This window comes from Echiichthys vipera (assembly GCF_963691815.1).
Source record: "Echiichthys vipera genome assembly, chromosome: 9".
Classification (NCBI taxonomy): domain Eukaryota; kingdom Metazoa; phylum Chordata; class Actinopteri; order Perciformes; family Trachinidae; genus Echiichthys; species Echiichthys vipera.
The window spans coordinates 8,962,533-8,987,441 of record NC_139834.1 but is presented as its reverse complement, the minus strand read 5'-3'; the positions used below and the strand labels follow the sequence as shown (position 1 = coordinate 8,987,441).

The window sequence follows — 24,909 nt, the reverse complement described above, 5'->3', positions numbered from 1 at the left end:
AAGTAACAGATCAGGATCTGTGGGTCCGCCATGTTTCATTTAACTACGACAAGAAACGCACTTGAACACAACGCACTGGTAATTTCCAGTTCACAAGTGGAAAAGACCATCTTTTCCATAGCACGTGAAGGCAGCATCACTCTGCTTCAAACTCTGCGTTACTGCAGCTTTAAACGTTTTTTTTCCGTCTAATTGATTTATCAACTTGTAGTTTGACAGGAGGACAATTTTTCACCCTAGGATGGCGAAGTCATGGCCCGGCCTACTCTGCCTCTGATTGGCTAGTACTCATTAGCTTCATTGGTCGGGTTTAGGCACGAGAAGTGGGATTGGTCAGAGTCAGGGTTAGGGTAAGAATATCAGGATAAGCCAAAAAGAGGCAGAATAGGGCGGGTCATGTCTTCACCATCCTCTGAGAAAAAAGACTTAATAAAGTACATCCTGCTGCCTTTACACAGTATGTCCTATCCGGCTGTTAAGTTGGGGCGTAACGTCCCTTCAAAATAAGATTTACGGGCCCAAGCTTCGTATTTCTACAATGGTGCAGAGCTGTGTTTCAGTGCGTTGTTTGAACAGATCTGAGTTTTTAAAAAACGGGATTGGTGTTTTACCACTTTCTGCTCCCACAGGACATCACTAGTTTCTCACACTGCTCTGGTTTGATCTTGGTCCATTCTTCTTCACTTTCTTCCACAGTTCAGTAACTGTAGATGGTTTCTTAGACATTACTTTGTCGTCACAAATTTTCCAGAGATTCTCTATAGGGTTTAGATCTAGTAGTATGCTAGTACAGCAGTGGTACAGCCACCGGTGATACTCTATCAAATTCTGAACAATAGAAAATAACAGTATTTCAGAATAAATCAGATATTTCTAATTTGATCTCCAGTGTACTTTGTTGCAAGATTACACCTTAAACTTTGACACTTTTGCTTATTTATTCGCCGCAGCCTGTAGTCGAGGTAGTGTTAGTCTTCTGCAGAGGATTGAGCGTCAGAATAGCCAGAAAAGCATACAGGTAAACTTTACAGGTCTGCAAAATATGACCAGATGCAGAAGGACATCCTGGTATTTTTAGCATTTGACATATTATGTATTGGGACGTCTTTTTCTTTTACAAATAGTATGGGTATTGGTGAATGAATGAATGAAAGTTTGGGTCACAACATCTGTGGATGACTGTGTAGCTGCAACAAATAGATTAACTGATAAATCTGAAAGTTAACGACTATTTGACTGGTTGATTAATTGTTTCCTTTTTCAAGATTAATTGCTGAAAATCTGATGGAGATCATTGATTACTATGTCGATTTTACGCATTAAATCAAAGAGGTGTTAAATCTATGAGACAGCTGTTGCAAGTTTCCAGAGCTCAATGTGACGTCACCTTAGTGCTTGATTTTTCAAATCAACAAAAACATATCCAGTTTATACTGATAGAAAACTGAGAAAAGCAAAACATCCTCACATGGATGACTGAAACTATTAATCAAAAAAGTTGAGGAATCATTTTCTTTGAATCGATTCACGATTCTTTCTGATGGTTGCAGCTATTTTTCCTGCGTTCCCTCGTATAACATCACAGTAAATAACCGTTAAAGTCATTTTTCATGCAAAAACGGACGAAAATGTTATTCTCAACCTCTCAAATGTGAAATGTAAAGACATCACCTTGGACTGAAAGAAACTGGGATGGACATTATTAACTATTTTCTAACGTTTTTTAGAACAATTAATTGATGAATCCACAAGGTAATCGTTGAAGCCTTCATAGTAAATTGACGCTCTTTGGATTTTGAAGTGTTGGTCCAACAATTCACTGTTCTCTGGTGTTTTATAGACTATTAAACACCATTAATGAATCGATTTAAAGAGAAAACAACCATGAGTTAAGTTCCCGGATGACTGAATGAATGAAAATATCACCTGTTGACTTGGATCTGATCTCAACTATTAAATGTCTTTAAGGGAAACGTGCACATTTGACCAATCCGATCATATGTTATAGAAAGACTCTAACAAAGAAAATTCCTGATTTTGTCATTCAAAAAAAAAAATGCTCACACTTTAACTCCTTCAAACAATAAAAAATAATAATATATAATATATATATAAGTCAAACAGCAAATTCTGTTGTAATCCTCTAATATATTTTTGTGGACATATTTATACAGTGTTGCAATAAATACCACAGGCTTTTTAATTTCCTAGCAGCATGCACTTCATTTACATGTTCAGTATATTAATCATACTGGAGCTCCTCTCATCAAGCCCAGCCAGCCGGCAGTGGCCTCTCTGCCGAATCTGCTCAGGTTTTGATAAACCACCTGGGAGTTCATGTGGAGCAAAAACCTCACCCTCTGTGTGACACAAATAACAGCAGTGTGTGTTTGTGTGTGTGTGTGTGTGTGTGTGTGTGTGTGTGTGTGTGTGTGTGTGTGTGTGTGTGTGTGTGCGTGTGTGTGTGTGTGTGTGTGTGTGTGTGTGAGAGAGGGGGGAGAGGGAGAGGAGACTGCTATTGTGTGAGAATGTGAATTAGGTCAAATGTTTGCTTGCAACAACGATTAACCATGCCCCTGTGAGGAAGAAAGCTGAGGCTCTGTCTTTATCTGTGCAGCGCTGCCTCTGATGCAAACACCGCCTCACATTATTCACAGCAAATTAAAGAAGAATTATTTCTTGTGATCACATGATTCACATCCTTTTTCCAGCAGCTTTGAAATAACAACAGAGATGTTAAAAAAGGGGGATCATCCTCATCATCATCACACAGTCAGGTTTTTATACATACAGAGGATGTATGTTGTAAAAAAAACCCTCCATGAAGGCTTGTGTGTGTGTGTGTGGGGGGGGTGGGGGGGTGGCTCATGATGGCACCCACTCAGCAGGCATCAATCACAGCTGGGCGACGGTTCTGCTGGCCGGCTCGCCGCACCTCTGGGCTCCTGACACCTCAAACTGCAGTGATGTTTGCCGGCTACAACAGGTTACAAAAAAAACGATGCTCAGAGAGAAAACCATGCAGGGTGTGATGAAGATGAGGGTGGGGGGATGCCCGTGCAGGTGGAGGCTATAGGCGGTAACAGAAAATGAAGAATTTCAGGCTGATGCAGTGTGCTTTTATCATTGTTTCATTAAGCCTGAAGCACCAGAGGCTTTTTTTTTTAATTCTGCTCTAATCATCAAAGCGTTTCCGATTCATTTCCAGATCAAAGTGAGGATGGTAAAGGATGTTGTGTCCCTGAGGTCAGCTGGCAACTTACACGACAAAGCCAGTCCCCCCCCCCCCCCACACCCCCTATTTATGAGTGAGGAGGGAGGAGAGAAGGGGGGAGGCTGCAAATGTTAACGGAAGGTCTAACGTTAATTATCTTTATGCTTCACACAGTACAGGGATATGACACAGAAAAAGATGATTGGATGCTCCCTGCGCCTTCCTCTCATCAAATCACAATGAAGTTATCTGATGAATCCGTTCATTTCAGGGGCTTTAAAGCACAAAAAGCCAATGCAGTAAGGCTGAGGTGGGTGCACACGTGTCTGTGTTAAATGTATGACCAGAGGAGATGAAGAAAAAAACAGGCAGGGCGAGCACAAAGAAAAAAAAACACAGGCAAAGCGCTTGGGTACATTTCCTGCATGAATAAAGGATGCTGTGTAGCAACTGCGCGTGCAGCTTATCGAGCTGAATCTATAGGCACATATGAATGCCCCCCCCCCCCCCTCCTCCCTCCCTCCAGCCTGTCACATAGCCACGGGCACAGAGCATTGCGCTAAAGCATCCTCGTACTCACTCAGCTCAGAGATTTTGGGAGGCGCAGCATCGCTTCCTTTCAGTTTCTGCTTCCCCTCGGACCAGGAGCTCCCCGCGAGCATAATCAATCAAAGGCGATAAGTTGGCTTCCTTGGGCTTCAGAAAACAGGAATGCAGCATATTGCATGTGACATCCTTTTGAGCGCCCGCTGACCCGCTCCCGTGCGCCCTGCCCGCGCGCCTCTGCTCCCCCAGCCAGAAGGGAGGCTGGGAAGAGTCTAACCTTTTCCTGTGTGCTGCTGCCGCTGCTGCTGCCGCTGCTGTAGCTCCAGTATTGTCTCCAGGTTTTCTCCTCCACAGTCCCTCAAGCCCCTTCCATCTGTACTCGCATCCCCTCGGCTCAGCTACTGTGCTTCCATGTGACACAGCAGAGCTGGAGACCCCCCAATACTGGATTTGTCTTTTGAGTTTAGCGTCATCCCACGGAAGGATGAGGAAGTGCGGGTGTGTCTAATTAATGGGCTGAGGATTTGTGTCCCTGCTGAAGGTGCACGAGGCTCTGGTTAATTTCAGTGGCATTTAGATTAGGCTAGGTGTACTGCAATTTGGACAGTTTTATTTTATTTAAACAAATATTCATATCTTATTTTTCATTATATCATTTTCAAGTTTAATTGAATCAATTATTTTATCTTGACCCTGATCTTAAAGTACAAGCTCAAGATTGCATCCTCTATATACAGCATCGATAGAGGATGCGATCTTGATCACTTTAGAATGACCTGTTGACATTTTTTTATGCTTGATACCTGCAGGAGGATCACGAGTCAAATAAAACAACAACAGGTCAAACTGTTGGTTGCAGCCTTTATCGGTCTCTTTAAATATGGGAATGAGTTTATATGAAATTGCATTGGATCAATATAAAGCTCACATGTTCCCTATAAGAGCCACTGTCACAAATAACCAAGTGTCACCCCTTATTGTGTTTCCCTTTTCCACTTAATGAAAGTTATTTTACAAAGTTATAGATAGATGTATGCACTTTATTGGGGATTTCTTATGTTACAGCAGCAGATTATCCAGGTGTTGCACAGGAACCGTAATGGAAATACTGTATATATCAATAGTAAATAAAGACAACAAATAAAATACATTGAAATAGCAAATATCATAAAGTCTGACAGGTTGTTTTATTTATCTACCACATATTTTAGTCTAAATGTTGTAAGAAACATCAAAGTAAAGCAGTACTGTCTTGTTTTAACCTTGCCACACACACACACATCTTTGCAGCCAACACCTCTCCTGCTCTCTACCGGCGTCTTCAGAGCGTTGCAGGAGAGCAACCACCTATCAGGGAGCAGGAGACGGTGTTGCTGTATGAGGGTCAATCAGTGCCGCAGGGAGGGAGAAACAGGACTTTTTGCAGCAGTTGTCTCAGCAACAGAATAAGAAGTGTGGCATGATGGAGACACAAAGTTCACAGAGAGGACGTCAGGTTTGACCAACGGATCCACAATACTTTGACACAAGAGGCTGCTTTTTTTTCCCAATGCAATATTCCCAAAGAGAGTTGGCTACAAATGTCCTACCGCCAGGACAAACTGTGACGCAGCGCGGATCAAATATAAATCAATGTTGTGTAACTGTGTTGCATATTTTCCGCATTAAACTGTTTGCATAAACATTTTTTTAGTGTACTGTTTAGCTGTAAAAAGAAGAAAATGTGTCCGTCTGGTGGATAGGGCTTGTTTTTTTTTCGACTCGATTACCAACTTTCTCATTTAACAGCTAACGGTGCACTAAATATGTTCTTCAAAACAGTTTATGCGAGAGATATGCAATGCAGTAGTGTGTTGGTCAGACGCCAAGGGCTGTGACAATGCATTGGTATTTGACAAGGTTAGGAGCAGTCAGGAGAACTGTGTGGACGCAACTTTTTCTACAGTATTTTGAGTTTCTCCGAGGTGTACCTGAATGCACCATGAATTTGGTTCAAACTCAACTCAGATGGTCGTGTGAAACAAACCATCGGACGAGTCCGGTTAACTTCTAAATCTATCAAATTGTGAAATGAAGAGATTATATCGTTTTAAACAGGGTGGTATTGAAAACGTAGCCTATCGATACTTTTGACAACCTTACCTCTGATATTTGCATAAATGGTAGAGGGTGGAGACGCACATTTGCTTCTGCAGGTTTTTATGGAAATTTGCTTAATGTTCGTGCCACAAATTAAAAAAAACAAAAGCTTTCACTGAGCATCACAGACAGTGTTGTGCATTTAAAAAATCCTCACATTATCCAGAGGCTTTGTCCCGGGGTTCCCAGTAGTGGAAAGTACATTTACGTAAGTAAAAGTACTTAAGTAAGTACTACTTTATGCTTCTACTCTACCACATTTCAGAGGGAATATTGTACTTGTATTGTAGTTACTTTACAGATTGTGATTATTAATACAAAATATTATCAACAAATAAAATAATTGTTATAGATTAGGTTTAGAATTAGGATTAGGATTAAATCAAAATTAGCCCCGCCTTTATCAGCTGCAACACTGAAATTATATTTACATAATTTTATAGCGTTTTGCATAATGAGTACTTTTACTTTTTGTACTTTTACTTCATTAACATTTTGAGTACTTTTACTTGTGGCAGAGTATTTATAGAGAGGTATTACTACTTTACTTTAGTAAAAGCTCTGAGTACTTCCTCCATCACTGGGGTTTCCCCTCTCGTGCTGACGGTGGCATGAATCGCCTCTCATACTCCTCCCCTCCCCCTGCTCTACTCAGGGTCGTGTTTTCCTCACGAGCTGAAGTGCACTGTGTGCGTCTCCTCGCATCTGGAGATGGACCTGCAGTGTCGCAGGTTTGGCCCTTGTGTTTGAGAAATTTCTTTTTCTTTTTTTTTTTTAAATCCAGTCACTTCACTGTTGTTGGCCACATCTTCATCATCTTCATCATCTTCAGAGCCGAAGCTAAGGGGGGGAAGATGGGCTGTTGCTCTGCACGATGCATGCTGACCCTCCTGTGTTGTCTGCAGCTGGTGAGATGTTTTTTTGTTGTTGTTGTTTTATGATGCTTCCCCTTAAACACATCTGCTTCTATCTTTTCCCTCTGGTGATACTTATTACTCATGGAAATCACTAAAAAAGAACTGGTCTAAGCTTAATTTTTAATAAATTAAATGCCTGAAAATACTTCTTCATTAGTATTAAAGAAAGTTTATTTGTTGGTGCACCACCTAAGACAATATAAAACCTTGAATTTTGATTATTTAGTATAAATGTATGGTTCTATTATTGTTTTAAATGCCTTATTTGCTCTTATATTTGATGACCTTCCGTTCACATTGTCAACATTAATTCAGGTTTCTGCATCAAAGGCAAACTGGAATAGAAGTTAGAAGAGGTTCCAGCTTCCTAAATCCACATGTTCTGCACATTTTCTTGGTGTTTTGTGAAAATGAATTGAATATCTTTTGTTTTGGGACTGTTGTTAAGACAAAACAAGCCATTTGAAGACGTCACCTTGAGCTCTTGGAGATTATGACGAGCATTTTTCACCACTTTCTGCCATTTTACAGGACAAACAACTGATTGATTTTGTTTAAAACTGAAAATGATTGTTAGTTGCAGCCCTGAAAACATGCAAACATGTTAATAGTAAGCTGGTTTGGGATGTTGATGAGAAGCAGTGACCGCCCACAACTACAACCACCACAATGAAAGGCTGCACCCACTTTGTCCTGCTCCTCTCTGTTCCCACCCTGCCCCCTTCATCATGACTGACTGAGGGCTCTGGGCCTCAGAGGACACATCACTTTAACCCATCTTTCCCCCAGAGGCTCGGTTGCCTTGACAATTTAAAAAATGAACCCTCAGAAAATACACAAGCAAGAGATCAGTGTCTTAACAAGCCGGGGCAGCACGGTCACACCTGGTGCAACAAAGTGAAATCTTTTTATAAGTCATCGTGTCTCTTGACCCCCTCCAGGTAACGGCGATGGAGAGGCAGGTGTTTGACTTCCTTGGCTACCAGTGGGCTCCCATCACGGTCAACTTCTTCCACATCATCGTGGTCATCCTGGGCCTGTTTGGTGTCATCCAGTACAGATCACGCTACGTTATTATGGTGAGGGAAGAACGAGTTTGTGTTAAAGTGTTGAATACTGAATGTTGCTGCGGTTCAAAACCTTTTCCTTGTTAGGAGTAGTTGGGAAATACACTTGTTTGTTTTCTTGCAGAGAGCTAGATGAGAACATTGATACGTCTCTCATGTCGTAGAATAAATGCTATAGAGAGCAGCCGGTTGGCATAGCTTAGCATAAAGACCGGTCAAAAGCTTAATAAAATTTGTGTACTAAAACCACTAAAATGGGTTCTTTCCTATCTTGATAATGATATACAGGTATATCACAATATAGCATGTTCTCTGGTAAATTAATTCAATTCAATTAGTCTATATGAAATAACTGCACATGAAAGCCTGTTTTTGTATAGTCCCGTGGAAATTAAATACATAAACATTACAGTATTTTTCTCATTCTATTAAGAACTTTAGTGCAAAATATAAACTCAAACATATTTCAGATCAGATTTTCTGAAAAGTCGGAGTTAGTATGTGTTTAATTTAGATGACGATATTAACGGAGAAATCTATGAGAGTCGCTAACAGCCAGACGTGGTGAAGGCATTAAAGCGGCTTTTTTAACCACTAATACTGCTCAAAATAACAGCAAACCTCTGCAGCAGCATGAGAAGAGTCCCTACACATAAAACAAAACACCAATGGGCTCCTTCCTTTGGGATTGACTTTGGTAATCCACTTGAATGGACTTCACTATGAGAGGAGCTGGTACCTGGGCCAGTTGGTTAGTCTTTCATAACATTCTTTTAATAAACTCTGGGTTCACTAACTACATTGTTGGTGCTTTGTTTTATGTTTTGTGACTCTTCTCATGTTACTCCTGAGGTTTCGTGTTATTTTGAGCAGTATTAGTGGTTAAAAAAGACGTTTAAATGCCTTCACTGTACTGCCCCGTGCTAATCAGTTTTGTCCAGTGTTGTCCCTCTGTTAGCGACTCTCCAGGATTTCTCCGTAAATAGTTCATACATGAAAAAAACTGACTCTTATTCCTATTTGATGTATAAATGCCAAAAAAGACCATGGGATGATTTTGCAGGAATTACACTTTAAAGGTTGCCAAACATAGTCTGGAAAATAACTTCCTGTAATACGACATGTTGTGCAGATGAAACACACGTGGTGGTGTTTGTGAACTGTATACCCCTGTGTCCAGTCTTTTTGCTAAGCTAAGCTAATTGTCTCCTGCTTGGCTGCTAGGTCTCTAGACCTGTTAGTGGTGTATGTCTTCTTACCTAACTCTGCAAAAAAATAGAAGAAAGGCATTGCCCCTAAATGTCAGACTATTCCTTTAAAATCAAACCCCTAATCCCAGACGTGAAATGGAAATAGGACATGAACAAATATGATTAGAAAAGTGTGATAAAACAAATGCTGTGATATATGTACGTGTATTTTGCACATATTTTTAAAGAAAAGACGGACATAGAAAAAGAAAATCCATACCAAATACATGTGCAGGTGAGTTAGAAACCTTCTACAGGGTTCTATAAAAAAACCTCACCTAAAGAAAAGTACACAGATCCTATATACAGTATGTGTCAATTAATAATATCAATAGGCTGATTATTATTATTATTATTGTGCATATTTTTTTACATGCAAATTGTAATTGGTTGCTAATAAATAGTACAACACAAATTCAAATTAATTTCTAAATGATATATAAACAATCACATGTCTGTATAATCTTTTCCGTTGTTGCATTAGAAACCCTATACATATCTGTGTGTTATCTCTGTGAGCACGAAGGCAGTTAATGACAATGTGAGAGTTTTACTACATGAAGAAAGAAAAACAATAGTAACAACAATCATTGTTAGTATCACCCTCAGGTGGGTGTGAAGTAGTGACAGTATCTGGTATTTCACAAGATAAAACTTAATTTTTAACTTAAAAAAAATACAAATAGAAACATTTTTCCTTATTTTTCTTCTGTTTAATCGTCTTTCGAGGCCTCAGATTTATCTTTATACACTTGTGTCATTTAGAATTAGAAACTGAGCTACACAACTACCACTACCATGTTAAAGAACTGTACGTTTTATTAAATTGATTTTATTAAAACAGTATCTTTGTTTCCTCAGTACCTGCTGTGGACGTTGTTGTGGGTCGGCTGGAATGTCTTTGTCAGCTGTCTCTACTTGGATTTGGGAGGCCTTTCAAAGGTACGTCTAATGGTCACATAAGTGTCAGATAATTACAGACTCACGCAGTTTTTAGCTCCTAAACACAGAGTTCAGCTCCTCTCATGTCTCAGGACCTGCACTTACAGTTTGTTTCTGTTCTCAGTCAGAATATTTAGTGTACCGCTCTGCATCAGAAAACATACTGAAATGGCATTTTTAGCGGTCTGTATTGATGATGACGGTAGTATTTAGCTACAAAATATTAATAATAATAACTTTATTTATACGGCACCTTTAAAAACAGAGTTTAAAAGGTGCTTTGACAGACAAAATCAAAGCCCAAGGTCAATATAATAGAGATAAACAGTAGGACTAAACAAAAGCAACACAACATTTGGGTCAATAAAAACAGCAAGATAAAAGATGGAAACGTGGTGGAGAGAAGGTAAAAACGACAGTGAGTTATAAGAAATGAGAAATAAAAGAGTAAAGAGAGAGAGAGAGAGAGAGAGAGAGAGAGAGCGAGAGAGAGAGAGAGAGAGAGAGAGAGAGAGACAACATCACATAAAAGCAAGTCTGTAGATAAGAGATTTCAAAGAGTTTCCTGAGTGTCGAGCGTTCCCTCCTGCTGCAGGTCGTTCCAGAGTCGAGGGGCCGATGGCACAGCCACATTTAGATTTAAAGGGGAGTTTAGGTAATTTTTTAACCCTATTTCCCCATGTATTTCTGTGTAAGTGACTAATGGCAACAACCTTTTTTTAAATTGGTCAGTAGTGAGTGCTGCAGCTTGAACGCAATGTAAACGGGGCAACTCTGCACCTTCAGTGTACGTTTGTCTCTGCTACTGACTGAATTCAGATTCTTGTTATAAGTATCTGACTACATACTGGAAAGATGGAGAAGTTGCTGTTATCCTGCCATGTTTTGATTTGTAACTGATGCAGGTTAACACAGTTACTTTAGCTAATAGCATTAGCATTCTGCAGCAAGTGTCTTCACTCTTGGAACAGCATTTTTCTTGATGAAAATGTGCTTTGGTAGGATGTCTTCTCCTCTTGGTCTGGCAGTAGTGTCCCAGTCAAACAGCAGACCCGATCTGAAGGTGCAGTGTACCCAGAGATATCAGGATCCATTTGTAGCACAAGTAGACACAACGTCTGCCTGTCCTGTACAGCAGGAACGTTGAAAGCTGAGGGAAGAGTAGCTCCATGTTTTGTTTGCACAATTTGGAAATGCACAAACACAAGCCATTATTTTTATTATAAAACCTTTTTGATAACGCGAGGCTTCTCTCTTCAGTTCCACACATGCACGTATTCCAGCAACAAGTCATATCCCAAGATTTTAGACAAGGCTTCACCATCTTTCCATAAGGTACACTGATGGTGCAGAGTTGCCCTGTTTGATTGCATTGCAGCCCGGTTCACAGTGGCCAGGCAGCAGAAATATATGAGGAAATAGTGTCCAGGTTAAAAAATCCCCTCTGAGCCTCGAGCCTGGAACAGTCAGATGGATCATTTTTCTGAACATACTGAACTTGAAAAATGAAATCCAATATAACATTATGTATACACACATTAAAAACGTATGTATTGTTTTCATTAAGTATTCACTTAGAACAAGTTTGTTACTCAGCTCTTATATATGAGGAATGTTTTATTGTTTAATTTGTTACTTTTATTGTTTCCCTGTTTGTTTTTATTGCTTTTAGTCCTCAGGCCTGAAGCTCGTAGTGTTTTTCATTGCTCTGCTGTTGTTCCTGCTAAACAATAAACAAATAAAACAAAGTGAAAATGGATATCCTAACAGATCATGAACATAATTGTTGGAAGGGATCTCAGACAGGAAGGGAGGCACACTGAATCTCACACCTGCTCCTCGTGTCACACTTCTCTCCCATCGTTTTCCTTTTTTTTTTTAGCTTTAACAGTTTAATTAAGCAGAAATATGCTTCACATCTCCTCTGATTGCTCTGCAGGACAGTGATATCCTCTCCCTGGGAGTGTCGTCGCATCGCTCGTGGTGGAAGGACAACGGGCCGGGGTGTGAGAGCGAGGGCCTTCTGTCTGCTGGGTGGCAGAACCAGCAGAACCAGCAGAACCAGCAGAACCCTGAGCTGACCACAGTGCTGAGCTGCTGGCTGGAGTACCAGTACATCGAGATCCTGCACTGCATCGTCCAGCTCCTCGTATCAGTGAGTCACACGTTACTAAGAAACTCATTCATCACAGTCGTTGTTTAACATTAAACGAGTCAAAATGTCTGCAGGATCACTCGATGGTGCTTTTGAAATCAGTGTTATTGTCTTAAAATCAATAAATATTAATCTGCACGCACAGGAATAGACTGTTGCCTAGCAACAGCAACATTTAAAAATCATTATCACACTGATGTCAACCTGTAGTTTCTGTTTATCGTCTATTTAATTGACTTATTCCAGTTAGTGCCGCAGCTTCTGAAGTGGCACCAGTTTGTTGTATCATCCTAAAATTGTGCACTTTGGCTTTTTCTCAGTTTAATCCAATTTTATTGATCCCTGAGGGGAAACGGTACACAGCAGCTCGTCACTCAGATCCACAGATTTACAATAGATACTGCAGGAAATTTAAAAGCTGTAAGCTTAAAGAACATGTGAGGAATTGGCAATAAATGCGTTAATAAATAACCAGGACAGGGAAATATATCATTATCATTATATTAATGTTGGGATATGAGACCAGGATTTTTTCATGGTTTTAAAGGCTTTATTACAGTCATTTTCTGAACCTACCAGACTGTCTTGGTTGTCTTCTTATTTGCCTTTATATTTACGTTACTGGTGATTATTTACCAAAGATCTCAATCTCTCTATGTCAAAAAAATATGTTTTGGGCGGCCTCTAGCTCACCAGGTAGCGTGCACGCCCCTTAAAGACTCAATCCTTGGCAGCGGCCCGGGGTCTCTCTGTCTCTCTGTCTCTCTGTCTCTCTGTCTCTCTCTGTCTCTCTCTCTCTCTCTCTCTCTCTCTCTCTCTCTCTCTCTGTCTCTCTGTCTCTCTGTCTCTCTCTCTCTCTCTCTCTCTCTCTCTCTCTGTCTCTCTGTCTCTCTCTCTCTCTCTCTCTGTCTCTCTGTCTCTCTGTCTCTCTGTCTCTCTCTCTCTCTCTCTCTCTCTCTCTCTCTCTGTCTCTCTGTCTCTCTGTCTCTCTCTCTCTCTCTCTCTCTCTCTCTCTCTCTCTCTCCCTAAAAAGAATCTTTAACATAAACAACTAGCCTCATAAATAGTCACCCCTACATTACAACATTGTTGCAATATCGATGATATTTGGTCTAAAATGTTGTGCTATAAATAACTATAAAGATCAAAACTATCTGAAAGGAAGTCCAGGAACAATCTCATAAAATCTAATTTTCTAAAATTTGGTTTAGTTTTATACATCTGTATATTTTATGCGTATCGGACTACAAAAGGTGACGGCTCAAGTTTTTGCAACAGTTTAATTAATTTGTATTTCTGTCAAATCGATACCACAATTTTTGTCTCCGTTTTAGTTCATTTTTAAATGCATTAAGGTGAATTATTAACATTTGAGAAACATTTTGTTCATGATTTTATGGATTTTCATGATTTCATGATTTTTGTTTTTATTTGACTGCAATCCCTGATTAAGTTTTTTATCAACTTCTTTCTACATCAGATGAAAAAACCATTTCTTTGTACAAGTAAGGACAGATTTCCTTTGAGATCAACCTGATGAAGTGGCTTTATAGATAATTACTCAGATAATTTCTTACTTTAATAAAGGAGTAGGTCGTTCATTTTTGGAGTTTCTCTCACTGTGACACTGCAGATTTGCAGACATTTATAGATAAATGGAGTTCGGCCTCATTCACTTTATTATCACCTGTGCTTTTCCTAGTGTGACAAGTCAAAATGTCCTATCATCTTTGATCTTATCACCGTCAAGAGAAGAATGAACATTTTTAAGCACTCTTTTACTGCATTTGATTCAATTTTATATGTGTTTAAACTCCTGTAGCTTCCAGGATTTGTTTATGCCTGCTACGTCGTCAGCACTTTCTCCGACGAGGACGACAGCTGTAAGTATACAGGCACCGAAGATGTCATTTATTTAGGCAAATACAATTCATTTTACACACTTTATCCATTTTAAAGGGACATTTTGAGTATATTATTCCTGTACAGTTTAAAGAAAATGCTTGCTCCAACATTTGCCATCACATTTTTCATCTTTATTAAGTTGTTGTTTCTTATTTTAGTTAATTTCATCGCTGAATTTCATCATCCATCCAAACCCTCTCAGTTGTTCCTCTAGCGTAAAGACCGACAGGTAGGTTTAGATTGGCATCACCTCTTACTCTCCTCCAATTCATGTTCCAATTCATGTTATTGTCCATTTTATTTGTTCAGCATCTCACACACAATGTTTCTATACTTTTGCTTAGATCATAAATAACCACAGAAATAGAGTGATGGAAGAAAGCCGAGAACAGGCCGTGCAGGAGGGGAGACGATGCTGAAGATGGTCGAGGTGAAGTTGTTGCAGTCTGGTTGTTAATAAAAACCGAACGTCACTGTGCAAAAACTCCACACACACGAGTCAAGAGTCAAGAGTCAAGAGTCAAGAGGAGAGTTTTTCCCTTTTCATGTGTTTTTTCTCAGGCCTCACATGCTGTAAATCTACATTTAAATCTACCTGTGTGTGTGTGTGTGTGTGTGTGTGTGTGTGTGTGTGTGTGTGTGTGTGTGTGTGTGTGTGTGTGTGTGTGTGTGTGTGTGTGTGTGTGTGTGTGTGTGTGTGTGTGTGTGTGAGTGTGTGAGAGAAAGAGATATAAATCACATATGAAGCACTCAAATACAAAAAGAAAAGGGTGATTTAAAAAACGTAAATAGGTTGCAGATTCTTTCTGATGTTGTCAAGTGTATAACTTATTATTATGTGTCATTTCATTTAGAAAAGGTGATCACCCTAACGTGTGTAGTGTAAGACATAATTCAGTGAAATAAACCACGTTCATAAACCAGCTTGTGTTGCATTTTGGAAACATTTGTTATTGTGAAACATTTATGAAACCAAGAAATGCTGCTTTTTTCCTACTTCATTTATTAACACCACTATGTTTTGCATTATCTTTACTAAATCAAAGTCTGTAGTCATATACAGTACATGAAGGGTTCATTTGCAATATCAGATATATCTGTTTTTTTATTTATCTTCCTAACTTATGTATTCATTTTGTAAAACGTATTTAATGTGTGTCTGCAATCCAGGGAATATCAAACTGGCATTGGGTTATTTTGATAGGATATTTATTTTTTACATTTTCACATCTCATGTTTTTTTTATTTAATTTATTTAGGTGGTACAAACACAACATACAATCATAACAAACTGATGCACACGGCGTGGCTATGGTACAACAAATAACTTGAGATATTATGAAGATACAGAGATAAATTTGTCAAGCTGTTGACTTATTCATTGTAAAACTGATTTATTTTTGCAAATTAACTCTTCATATACTATATATTTGTATATCAGTTTGTATTTCATTTTATTCTTTTCTAATTTAAATATATTTATATTTGTTTTATGGTTGTGGTGTGAAGTTGATACAATTATTTCTACAGTATGGCAACAATTTATATTAAATTGTGTAACCCTGTGTTGTTAAATGACACATTAATCACAAGCTTATGACAGCGTTTATAAACGTGTTAAAAGCCTAATGAATTAGAAAAATGTTTTTTTAATCCGCAAATCAAATGTATTGTGAACACGGAGAATAGTAATGTTTTATTTATTTTTTAAATAGAACATATATATATATATATATATATTCCTTCAAATATCTATATCAGCTGTATAAATACTTTAATAAATACTTTATTAATCTGCTGCTTCTTTTTTCAATTAAGAAATATTTATTTCAGATTAAGAACAAGCAGACAATCAGCGAAAATAAGTATTCATACAGATAAGACCGGTTTGCAAATAATACATATAAAATATAGCTAAACAACATATACCAATAAAATAATAAGTTAAGTATATATTAGAAATAAATAAACAATGACAGTATTAGTCACAATAGGTCAAACAGGGGCTGAAGAAAACAATTAATTAAATATGTCAACGTGCGCTCATTTTTAATCATCTGCTGCTGCTAGGTAGCCGTGGACGCGTATTTTACGTCACCGACGTCATTTCCGCCCCCGCAGACCCCGGATGAAGCTGCCATTGGGGCAAAGTGAGCAGGGCCACCACCGAGGCTTGGTTGGATTTTGATTTAACGGTAAAGGGGGTCGCAGCCGATTTGAAGCCCCCAAAACGGTATTAATGCGGACAGGGACAGCGCGGAGCCGCAGCCAGAGGCGACGAAGAGCAAACGGTCCTCCCCGAGCAGAGACACCGGCGGACGGCTGCTGCTAACTGTGTCCAACTGTTAGCACAAGTACCGCGGAGCTACGTTAGCCTCTGCACACACAACACACAACACACGGCGGGGCCACTGCAGCTCACCGCGCGGCTCACTGTGCGGGCTGTCGTCAGGGCTGATCCGACCAACAACAGCACCTGGTGGATGAATGATGTCTGCCGCCAGCATTGACCCTCAGGTACTGTGTGTGTGTGTGTGTGTGTGTGTGTGTGTGTGTGTGTGTGTGTGTGTGTGTGTGTGTGTGTGTGTGTGTGTGTGTGTGTGTGTGTGTGTGTGTGTGTGTGTGTGTGTGTGTGTGTGTGTGTGTGTGTGTGTGTGTGTGTGTGTGTGTGTGTGTGTGTGTGAGAGACCATCAAAAGGCCTGGACTACATCTTCCAGTGGGTGTGTGATTCTCCAAAAGAGCGTTTTTATTAGTTTTTTTTTACTGCATATGAGATATGATTAGATTCAACTCTGTGCAGAGTACAGGTGCTAACCAGAAGTGCATAAAAACATGAGATGGGTGTAATACTATCTAATAAAGTGCATGAAGATTATGTACAGTATAGGACATTGAATATGGACATATATAAACAGGATACATATCAAAAAGTACATACAGCAGCTGTGTATATGTATGCTATACTAGATACTATTATCATTATTGTTGATATTGCGACTCGCTGCTGCTCATGGAGGAATGGTTGGATCTCTGTAAATCATAAATAAGTCAGTGTGGTCTAGATCTACTCCATATTTAAAGGGTCTTGATATTTTGTAATGATTTGGCGTTATAAATAAAATAAGACAAAATTAATTGAGTCAGGTTCACCAGAGGAGACTGGTGTGAGCAGCTACTGGGAGAACGTGTGATGCTATGAATAACACTGGAGAGACCCATGCCAAGCGTTGTGTTTTGTCTCCTTTCACATGCACTCCTCTTTTCATTGTGACCACTAAGACATCGAAAGGACAAGATGCGAGCAAAGGTAAGAAGATAAACGTCTCCTTGAACCCTCCAGATGTTGCACACAGACCTGTTTAGCAACCTCATATCTGATACAACCGACCGCACGTACTGTTGTCGCCTCTACGTCAACAGAGAAAGTCCAACAATTAGATTAGAAAGCTTTAGTAATCCCCAGTGGGAAACTCATTTGCCACCAAATCAACAAAGAGTAAACACATCGCAATTATTACAAAAAAACCATCCAATACAACAAATAAGAAACATCTTAAAGAGGCTTTTGAGATGACGGGAAGGGGCTCTATCTAAACGTGTTCATTAAAGAACCTGACAAAAAGACCTCCTGGGACGTTCAGTGTCTCAGCATCGTTACATATCAGAATCAGAAATACTTTAATAATCCCAGGGGGAAATTGTTTAAATATTTTCATCCTCGTGTTTTCTTTGTAGTTGTCTGCAGGAGGTATGGACGTACATCATCGCAGAGCTTATCAATGGAAAACACTTTGCACTTTTCAACTCCTCTAAAGGTCGTCTTTATCCAGCAGACAGGATTTAAAACCACTATACTACCTAGAGACTTCTTTTTTAATTCTCGGACTACAACATCAGTCCAGCTATAAGAGAATAACGGTATAAATCACAATTTTTACCGCTTACAATATATATATATAATATATATTCAGGCGTCTGTGATGGATATGAGACGATGTCATCTGCACATTTAACACAATCAGCTACATTTATATCAACACACAGAAAGCAACTCAAATATGACATGACAGTTTTATAACTGAGCTCTTCCACACATTTAAGTGAAAAACATTATTTTTTTATTAAAAAAAGAATAAATATAAACGTTCAAAATAAAAGCATATCTTAAAGATGATATCTTAGCGGGGCACACACTGTACTTTTGCTTGGATGTTAGAAACAAATTGGGGTTTGGTCGTCTTTTAATGGAATCTTATCGACATATCGTGATGTACAGCTACGTTGTCTAAATGAATCATAAGTAACATGCTACTTCTAAGTGCTCAGAAAGTCTGATTTGAAATATTTTCAGGGAATTATCATTTGAAGATTAGAGGTTTTGACATGTTAACATCTTTGTAAAAATATTTTTTTCCCTAAGACAGTTTATCCATGAAATTACAGAAAACATGATGTTACATGCAGCGCGGCCCCTAAAACAAGTTAATAGCATTAATGCAGAAGATGTTTAGTTGTCTGGGAAATCTGTGATGATGTGATTACAGCTTGAACGGCTCTGTGTATATATTCCAGCTTTGACAACAGTTTGACTTTATTGCAGCCTTTCCAGTTTCAGTGCAGAATGGTTCCCTCCACCAGAAGGATACAGTTCATGACAATGACTTTGAGCCTTATCTCACCAACCAGTCCAATCAGGTAGGAAAAACCTTAAAAATAATGAAAAAAAAAATGAATTATCACTACACCCTGATGCCCTAACACAGCTCTGTTTGCATTTGTAGAATAACAGCTATCAATCCATGACAGACCCTTACCTGTCCAGCTACTATGCCCCCTCCATTGGATTTCCTTACCCTCTCAGTGAGGCTCCTTGGTCTACAGGAGGTGACCCACCGATCCCCTACCTGACGCCCTATGCCCCCCTCAGCAATGGAGACCACCACTTCATGCACGACACCGTGTTTGGGCAGCCGGGTGGGCTCAGCAGCAGCATCTATCCTCACAGGTTTAACTTTTTCCCCGAGAACCCGGCCTTCTCAGCCTGGGGAACCAGTGGTTCTCAGGGCCAGCAGACTCAGAGCTCAGCCTATGGGGGGAGTTACAGCTACCCCCCCAGCTCTCTTGGAGGCACCTTAGTCCCTGATGGCCAGACGGGTTTCCATAGTGACACCCTGAGCAAGGCTCCAGGTATGAACAGCCTAGAGCAAGGCATGCTGGGCCTAAAAATAGGTGGGGATGTGACAGGAAGTGGCTCGGGTGTGAAGAGTGCAGGCTCTCTTGGAGGTGGCAGTGTAGCTGCAGCTGTTGCTACGGGCAACGGCGGCACACCAATTGGAATGCCCCCTCCGAAGCCTGCATCGTGGGCCGCTATCGCCAGTAAACCTGCCAAGCTGCAGCAACAAAAGACAAAGAACAAACCCGGCACACCCATAGCTGGAGGAGGTCTGCCTCCACCCCCAATTAAACACAACATGGACATTGATACATGGGATAATAAAGGGGCGGCTAATAAGATGGTCCCTCCTTTGCCCCCCCATCACCACCACCACCACCACCATCACCACCACCAACAGCCCCAGCTTCACTCCCATGCTTCCAGTCTCCTACCCCCCCTTCAGCAGTCCTTACATTCTGCCCAGTCCCTCGTGCAGCAGATGACCATGCAGGGTCCTCCACCTCCTCCACAGTCTTACCAGAACCACAACTCAGCTCCGACACCTCAGACTCGCTGGGTAGCCCCACGCAACCGCAACTTGTGCTACGGTGGTGGAAGCTTGGACAGCAGCGGCTCCTCTAATGGCGGCTGTGTTGGTAACGGCGGTGGAGGGGGCGGGGGCATGCCTCCAGAGCCAGGATCAGAGTCCCACCCCGTGTTGGAGAAGCTGCGGGCGGCCCACAGCTACAACCCCAAGGAGTTCGACTGGAACCTGAAAAACGGACGCGTGTTCATCATCAAGAGCTACTCTGAGGACGACATCCACCGCTCCATCAAGTATTCCATCTGGTGCAGCACAGAGCACGGCAACAAACGTTTGGACTCCGCCTTCAGAGCGATGAACTCTAAAGGTCCTGTCTACTTGTTGTTCAGCGTCAACGGCAGTGGCCATTTCTGCGGCGTGGCCGAAATGCGCTCGCCCGTGGACTACGGCACCAGCGCTGGCGTTTGGGCGCAGGACAAGTGGAAGGGCAAGTTTGATGTGAACTGGTTGTTTGTTAAGGACGTGCCTAATAGCCAGCTGCGCCACATCCGCCTGGAGAACAATGACAACAAGCCAGTCACCAACTCACGTGACACTCAAGAGGTTCCTCTGGAAAAGGCGAAGCAGGTGCTCAAGATTATCGCCCAGTACAAACACACCACCTCCATCTTTGATGACTTTTCCCACTATGAGAAGAAGCAGGAAGAGGAGGAGGTAGTGAAAAAGGTATTTCCTTTAGACCTCAACGTCACTTTTTAGATTTTTAGGGACTTTAAGAACATTATTGTAGTGGCGGAAAGACCCCTGTTACTAATATTTTCTCAAATCGACTAATAGTATTGAATGGGTACTTTTAGTTTAAGATGTATATCAGAATGATGAAGCAGTCCTTCAATGTGGAAGCAAGATAATTAAATAATCACATAAAGATAACACCAATTTAAAGTGGAAGTAAATAAATGTAATGATATTGTGAAGTAATGGCGCTCTTAGTGTGCGTTGTAATCCAAGTTTCTCTGTTTGTCGTCAAGTATATTTGCATAGCACAATCCAACAGCAAGGCAATTCAAAGTGCTTCACACAGAGCAGTATAAAACATATAAAAGTACATATAGATCTCATACATGATGACATTCAAATAAAATAAATAAAAGATCAGGAGAAGTTAAAATGATGAAAGGCAGTCGAAAACAGAAAAGTCTTCAGTCTTCATTTTTAAATAACTGAGAGATGCTGCAGACCTGCAGTTTTCTGGAAGTTTGTTCCAGATTTGTGGGGCATAAAAACTAAACGCTGCCTCTCCATGTTTAGATCTGACTCTGGGGACACAGAGCAGACCTGACTGTGGGGACACAGAGCACACCTGTCCCGTGTTTAGTCCTGACTCTGGGGACACAGAGCAGACCTGACTGTGGGGACACAGCAGACCTGTCCCATGTTTAGTCCTGACTCTGGGGACACAGAGCAGACCTGACTGTGGGGACACAGAGCAGACCTGTCCCATGTTTAGTCCTGACTCTGGGGACACAGAGCAGACCTGACTGTGGGGACACAGAGCAGACCTGTCCCATGTTTAGTCCTGACTCTGGGGACACAGAGCAGACCTGACTGTGGGGACACAGAGCAGACCTGTCCCATGTTTAGTCCTGACTGTGGGGACACAGAGCAGACCTGTCCCATGTTTAGTCCTGACTCTGGGGACACAGAGCAGACCTGTCCCATGTTTAGTCCTGACTCTGGGGACACAGAGCAGACCTGTCCCATGTTTAGTCCTGACTGTGGGGACACAGAGCAGACCTGTCCCGTGTTTAGTCCTGACTCTGGGGACACAGAGCAGACCTGTCCCATGTTTAGTCCTGACTGTGGGGACACAGAGCAGACCTGTCCCATGTTTAGTCCTGACTCTGGGGACACAGAGCAGACCTGTCCCATGTTTAGTCCTGACTGTGGGGACACAGAGCAGACCTGTCCCATGTTTAGTCCTGACTCGGGGGACACAGAGCAGACCTGTCTGATGTTTAGTCCTGACTCTGGGGACACAGAGCAGACCTGTCCCATGTTAAGTTAAGTTAAATAAAACCCTGATACAAAGACAGCAGGACAGGACATGAAAGCCATTGTGTTGACTTAAGCTTTTTTTGTAAGTTGGTTTCTTTTCACTAACATTTGTATCTGTTCGTCATCACATTCCAATTGGAAAGTTCCCTGATTTAAATATTTCGATATTGAAATAATGATGTGTATTTCTAAATCCTTTTCATGTTTTTTAACAGAGCTATGAGCCTGCATCAATACAGAGCCGACCCAGAATCGATCAGGTAAAGTCTGTTATATTCATTCACTAGGTGTGTTTTTTCTCACATGTATACGCTGTATAACAAATGTATGAAGAATCACATGTATGAAGTCATCAAATAGATATTTAATGCAGTACACCAGACAAAACTCACATGTAAAACAACTTCAACATCTAGTTTTGTCTGAAATTAAAATCTGCTCCAAAATAGTAATTAATAATAACAGATTATAGAAAACGAAGAACATAATTGTTACAATATTATTCCACTAATGCCAATTAATAGTACTATTGAGTCATTCATCCTTACTCTGGGTCTTTTTTTCTTAAATACTTTACACATTACAAACGTTTACAGATGTGTTTGTGATTATAATTGTTTACAAGAGAGTTTTTCATAGATCTACTAGAGCTGAGCTGAGCCTCTTCGTTTACCCTTTAATGTAACAAATTGACATTTAACTTTAAAATGTACGAAATGGGTGAAAATTCCTTTAGGCAATGTTTTCATATTGATTGTGCAGAAATAAAAGATATCGCAATGCCATTTTTTCCGATATCTAGCAGCCCTGCAACATATTGATTAATCTTTCTCATCATTTCTTGATTTCATATTCCCTCTCTTTTAGGATCGTCAGAAGTAAAGTGAAGACGGCTGTCAACTAAATTTAGATTTAAAAAAAAAGGAAACACAAGGACATAAAATAAATTGAAAACTAATATTTTTTTCTATTTAATTTTTGTTGACTTTGACCCACAATGCTCCTGGCTCCCAATCTTTAAGATGTGTGCAGGGATGAAGCTAGTTCCACCAGTTGAATCGCTTCAATAATATATATTTTCTTGTTTTTTCTGTATTTTTTAGCCTTACAAATCTCTATCGCTACCCCCCTGGAAACTTGCATTCTTAACTAAATATAAGTAACAAATATCTGCACGTCTGTTTTTTTGAAACTCTTGACAACATGCTGCTGATATTCAGTGACTGTTCACTTTGTGGTGTGTGTGTTGGAGAAATGTTAAGTGCTTGTATCGGTTAATCTTAACGAGTGAACAAGACTTTGACAAATGTCTGCTATCTGTTTGTGTCCAGTTGTATTTTCTATTATCAGATGAAAAAAATGAACTTCTATAACGCCCCTTCTTTTTCATGTTAGGGGGGTTTTTCTTTTCTTTGGTGGGGGAATGTGTACACTGAAAGTTTCTGTATGCATAGACATAATCGTGCAAGGTCGTGACGTTAGGAAGCGTAAATGAATAATGTATCACCTATCTGATTAAATTTAACATGAAGGTGGAGAATATGTGAGATTTTTGTCTCCTAGAACGGAGCCGTAACATGTTTTCTTTTCAGCGCAAAATTACATTTTTCTTTTTCCAGAACTGTACCTAGAGATCAGACGCCCTTAAAGTGAAATTCCATCCCATGGTCTTTTTTTTGGCACCTACTTTCATCAAATAAGCCATGGAGATAGTTTTTTTTTGTGTAACAACTATTAACGGAGAAATCCGGTAGAGTCGCTAACAGCCGAATGCGGCTAACAATGATTAGCTCGGGGCAGTACGGTGAAGACATAAAATCGTCTTTTTTAACCACTAATACTGCTCAAAATAACACTAAACCAGTAGCACAAGAAGAGTCCCTACACAGAAAACAAAGCTTATTAGTGGTTAAAAAAGACGTTTGAATGCCTTCACCGTACCGCCCTGAGCTAATCAGTGTTAGCCACGTCCGGCTGTTAGCTACTCCCGTATTTCTCCATCGATACGTGGAAAAAACTGTCTCCATGGCTAATTTGATGTATGTAAGTGCCAAAAAAGATCATGGGATGAATTTGCGCCGGAATTGCACTTTAAAGATGGTCCCTCTCTTTTGGTTATTTGAAGGATGGAAATACAAATATACTGTACGAGTTCAGGGTTTATGTCTGGTTTCCCCGTGACTTATTATTTCCCCGCTGTTCAAACAGGAGGTCTTTGATTCTTAAAAAATAATTCTGGAAGGAAATGTAGCATGTACTGCTTTTGAAAGCTTAAGCCAGGCCTGTCCCTTTGGTTTTCTTCTTTCTTTCTCGTTCTTTCGTAACATAATTATAATCTCGGCATCATTTTCATCGCTATAACCTGTCCACATCATCCTCAGAAAAATGTAAGCTTTAATGTACTGGCATTTCTAACTGAGATCGCCTCAAATGTTTAACTGTAGCATTATACTTAACTGATTTATTGTCAAGTGTATGAGAACCCAGAGACTAGCCTATATGGTATATGTTTGTGACTTTCTTTTTTTTAAACTTGCTTGCTGTATTGTGTGTGTATGCCAGAGTGAAAGAAAAGAGAGGCAGTGTGATTGTGGAGCAATCAGAGTTATATAACTGGTATTGGATTATAGAAAATTTATGCAAAAAAATGTTTTAAAGTCACCCCTGAATTGAATATCCATTGTATCAGAGGTCACTATCACATTCTTAGATTTGATCATGTTCATTATTAAAGATATACTTATCTGTTCCCCGTGGGCTGTTTTATTCTTGTGACGAGGATTTTGTGTGCATGATCAAGTTCATTTTAATGATATTTTGGATCGATTTCTTTATTTCCACGCCATGCACATAAAGTGTCTGACCCTCGTGGGTTTAAAAGACACCGGCATTTCATTACAAAGATATTTTACATCTTAAAAAAAATGTTCTGCCTTCTCTCTCAGGCTTGACAAATAAAATCTACACAAAATAATTCATAGTCATCCAATCAAAGGAAATCAATATAAATGGAGGT

General features: G+C 40.1%; 2 protein-coding genes across 2 annotated transcripts; both read left to right on the top strand.

The window, feature by feature from the left end:
• Nucleotides 1-6,753: 6,753 nt before the first annotated feature.
• Nucleotides 6,754-14,557, top strand: nkain5 (sodium/potassium transporting ATPase interacting 5; the record flags this gene model as incomplete). Its single annotated transcript, XM_083919767.1, has 7 exons — nucleotides 6,754-6,807; nucleotides 7,758-7,895; nucleotides 9,995-10,075; nucleotides 12,015-12,230; nucleotides 14,053-14,113; nucleotides 14,294-14,364; nucleotides 14,480-14,557. 6 exons carry the CDS (start codon nucleotides 6,754-6,756, stop codon nucleotides 14,347-14,349), a joined length of 606 nt encoding a protein of 201 aa, XP_083775893.1. The 3' UTR covers nucleotides 14,350-14,364; nucleotides 14,480-14,557.
• A 1,716-nt stretch (nucleotides 14,558-16,273) lies between these two features.
• ythdf1 (YTH N6-methyladenosine RNA binding protein F1) lies at nucleotides 16,274-24,636 on the top strand. The gene is made up of 6 exons (XM_083920373.1): nucleotides 16,274-16,652; nucleotides 17,416-17,443; nucleotides 18,737-18,831; nucleotides 18,918-20,561; nucleotides 22,109-22,153; nucleotides 22,761-24,636. The coding sequence occupies exons 1-6, from the start codon at nucleotides 16,623-16,625 to the stop codon at nucleotides 22,773-22,775; spliced, it is 1,857 nt and encodes a 618-aa protein (XP_083776499.1). The 5' UTR covers nucleotides 16,274-16,622; the 3' UTR covers nucleotides 22,776-24,636.
• Nucleotides 24,637-24,909: the final 273 nt, after the last annotated feature.

Excerpts from the sequence above, each read along its gene's own strand:
- ythdf1 (XM_083920373.1), top strand. The coding sequence starts at position 16,623 with ATGATGTCTGCCGCCAGCATTGACCCTCAG. Across the intron at positions 17,444-18,736 it reads AGGACAAGATGCGAGCAAAG|CCTTTCCAGTTTCAGTGCAG; the intron begins GTAAGAAGATAA and ends ACTTTATTGCAG. Across the intron at positions 20,562-22,108 it reads AGGAGGAGGTAGTGAAAAAG|AGCTATGAGCCTGCATCAAT; the intron begins GTATTTCCTTTA and ends GTTTTTTAACAG.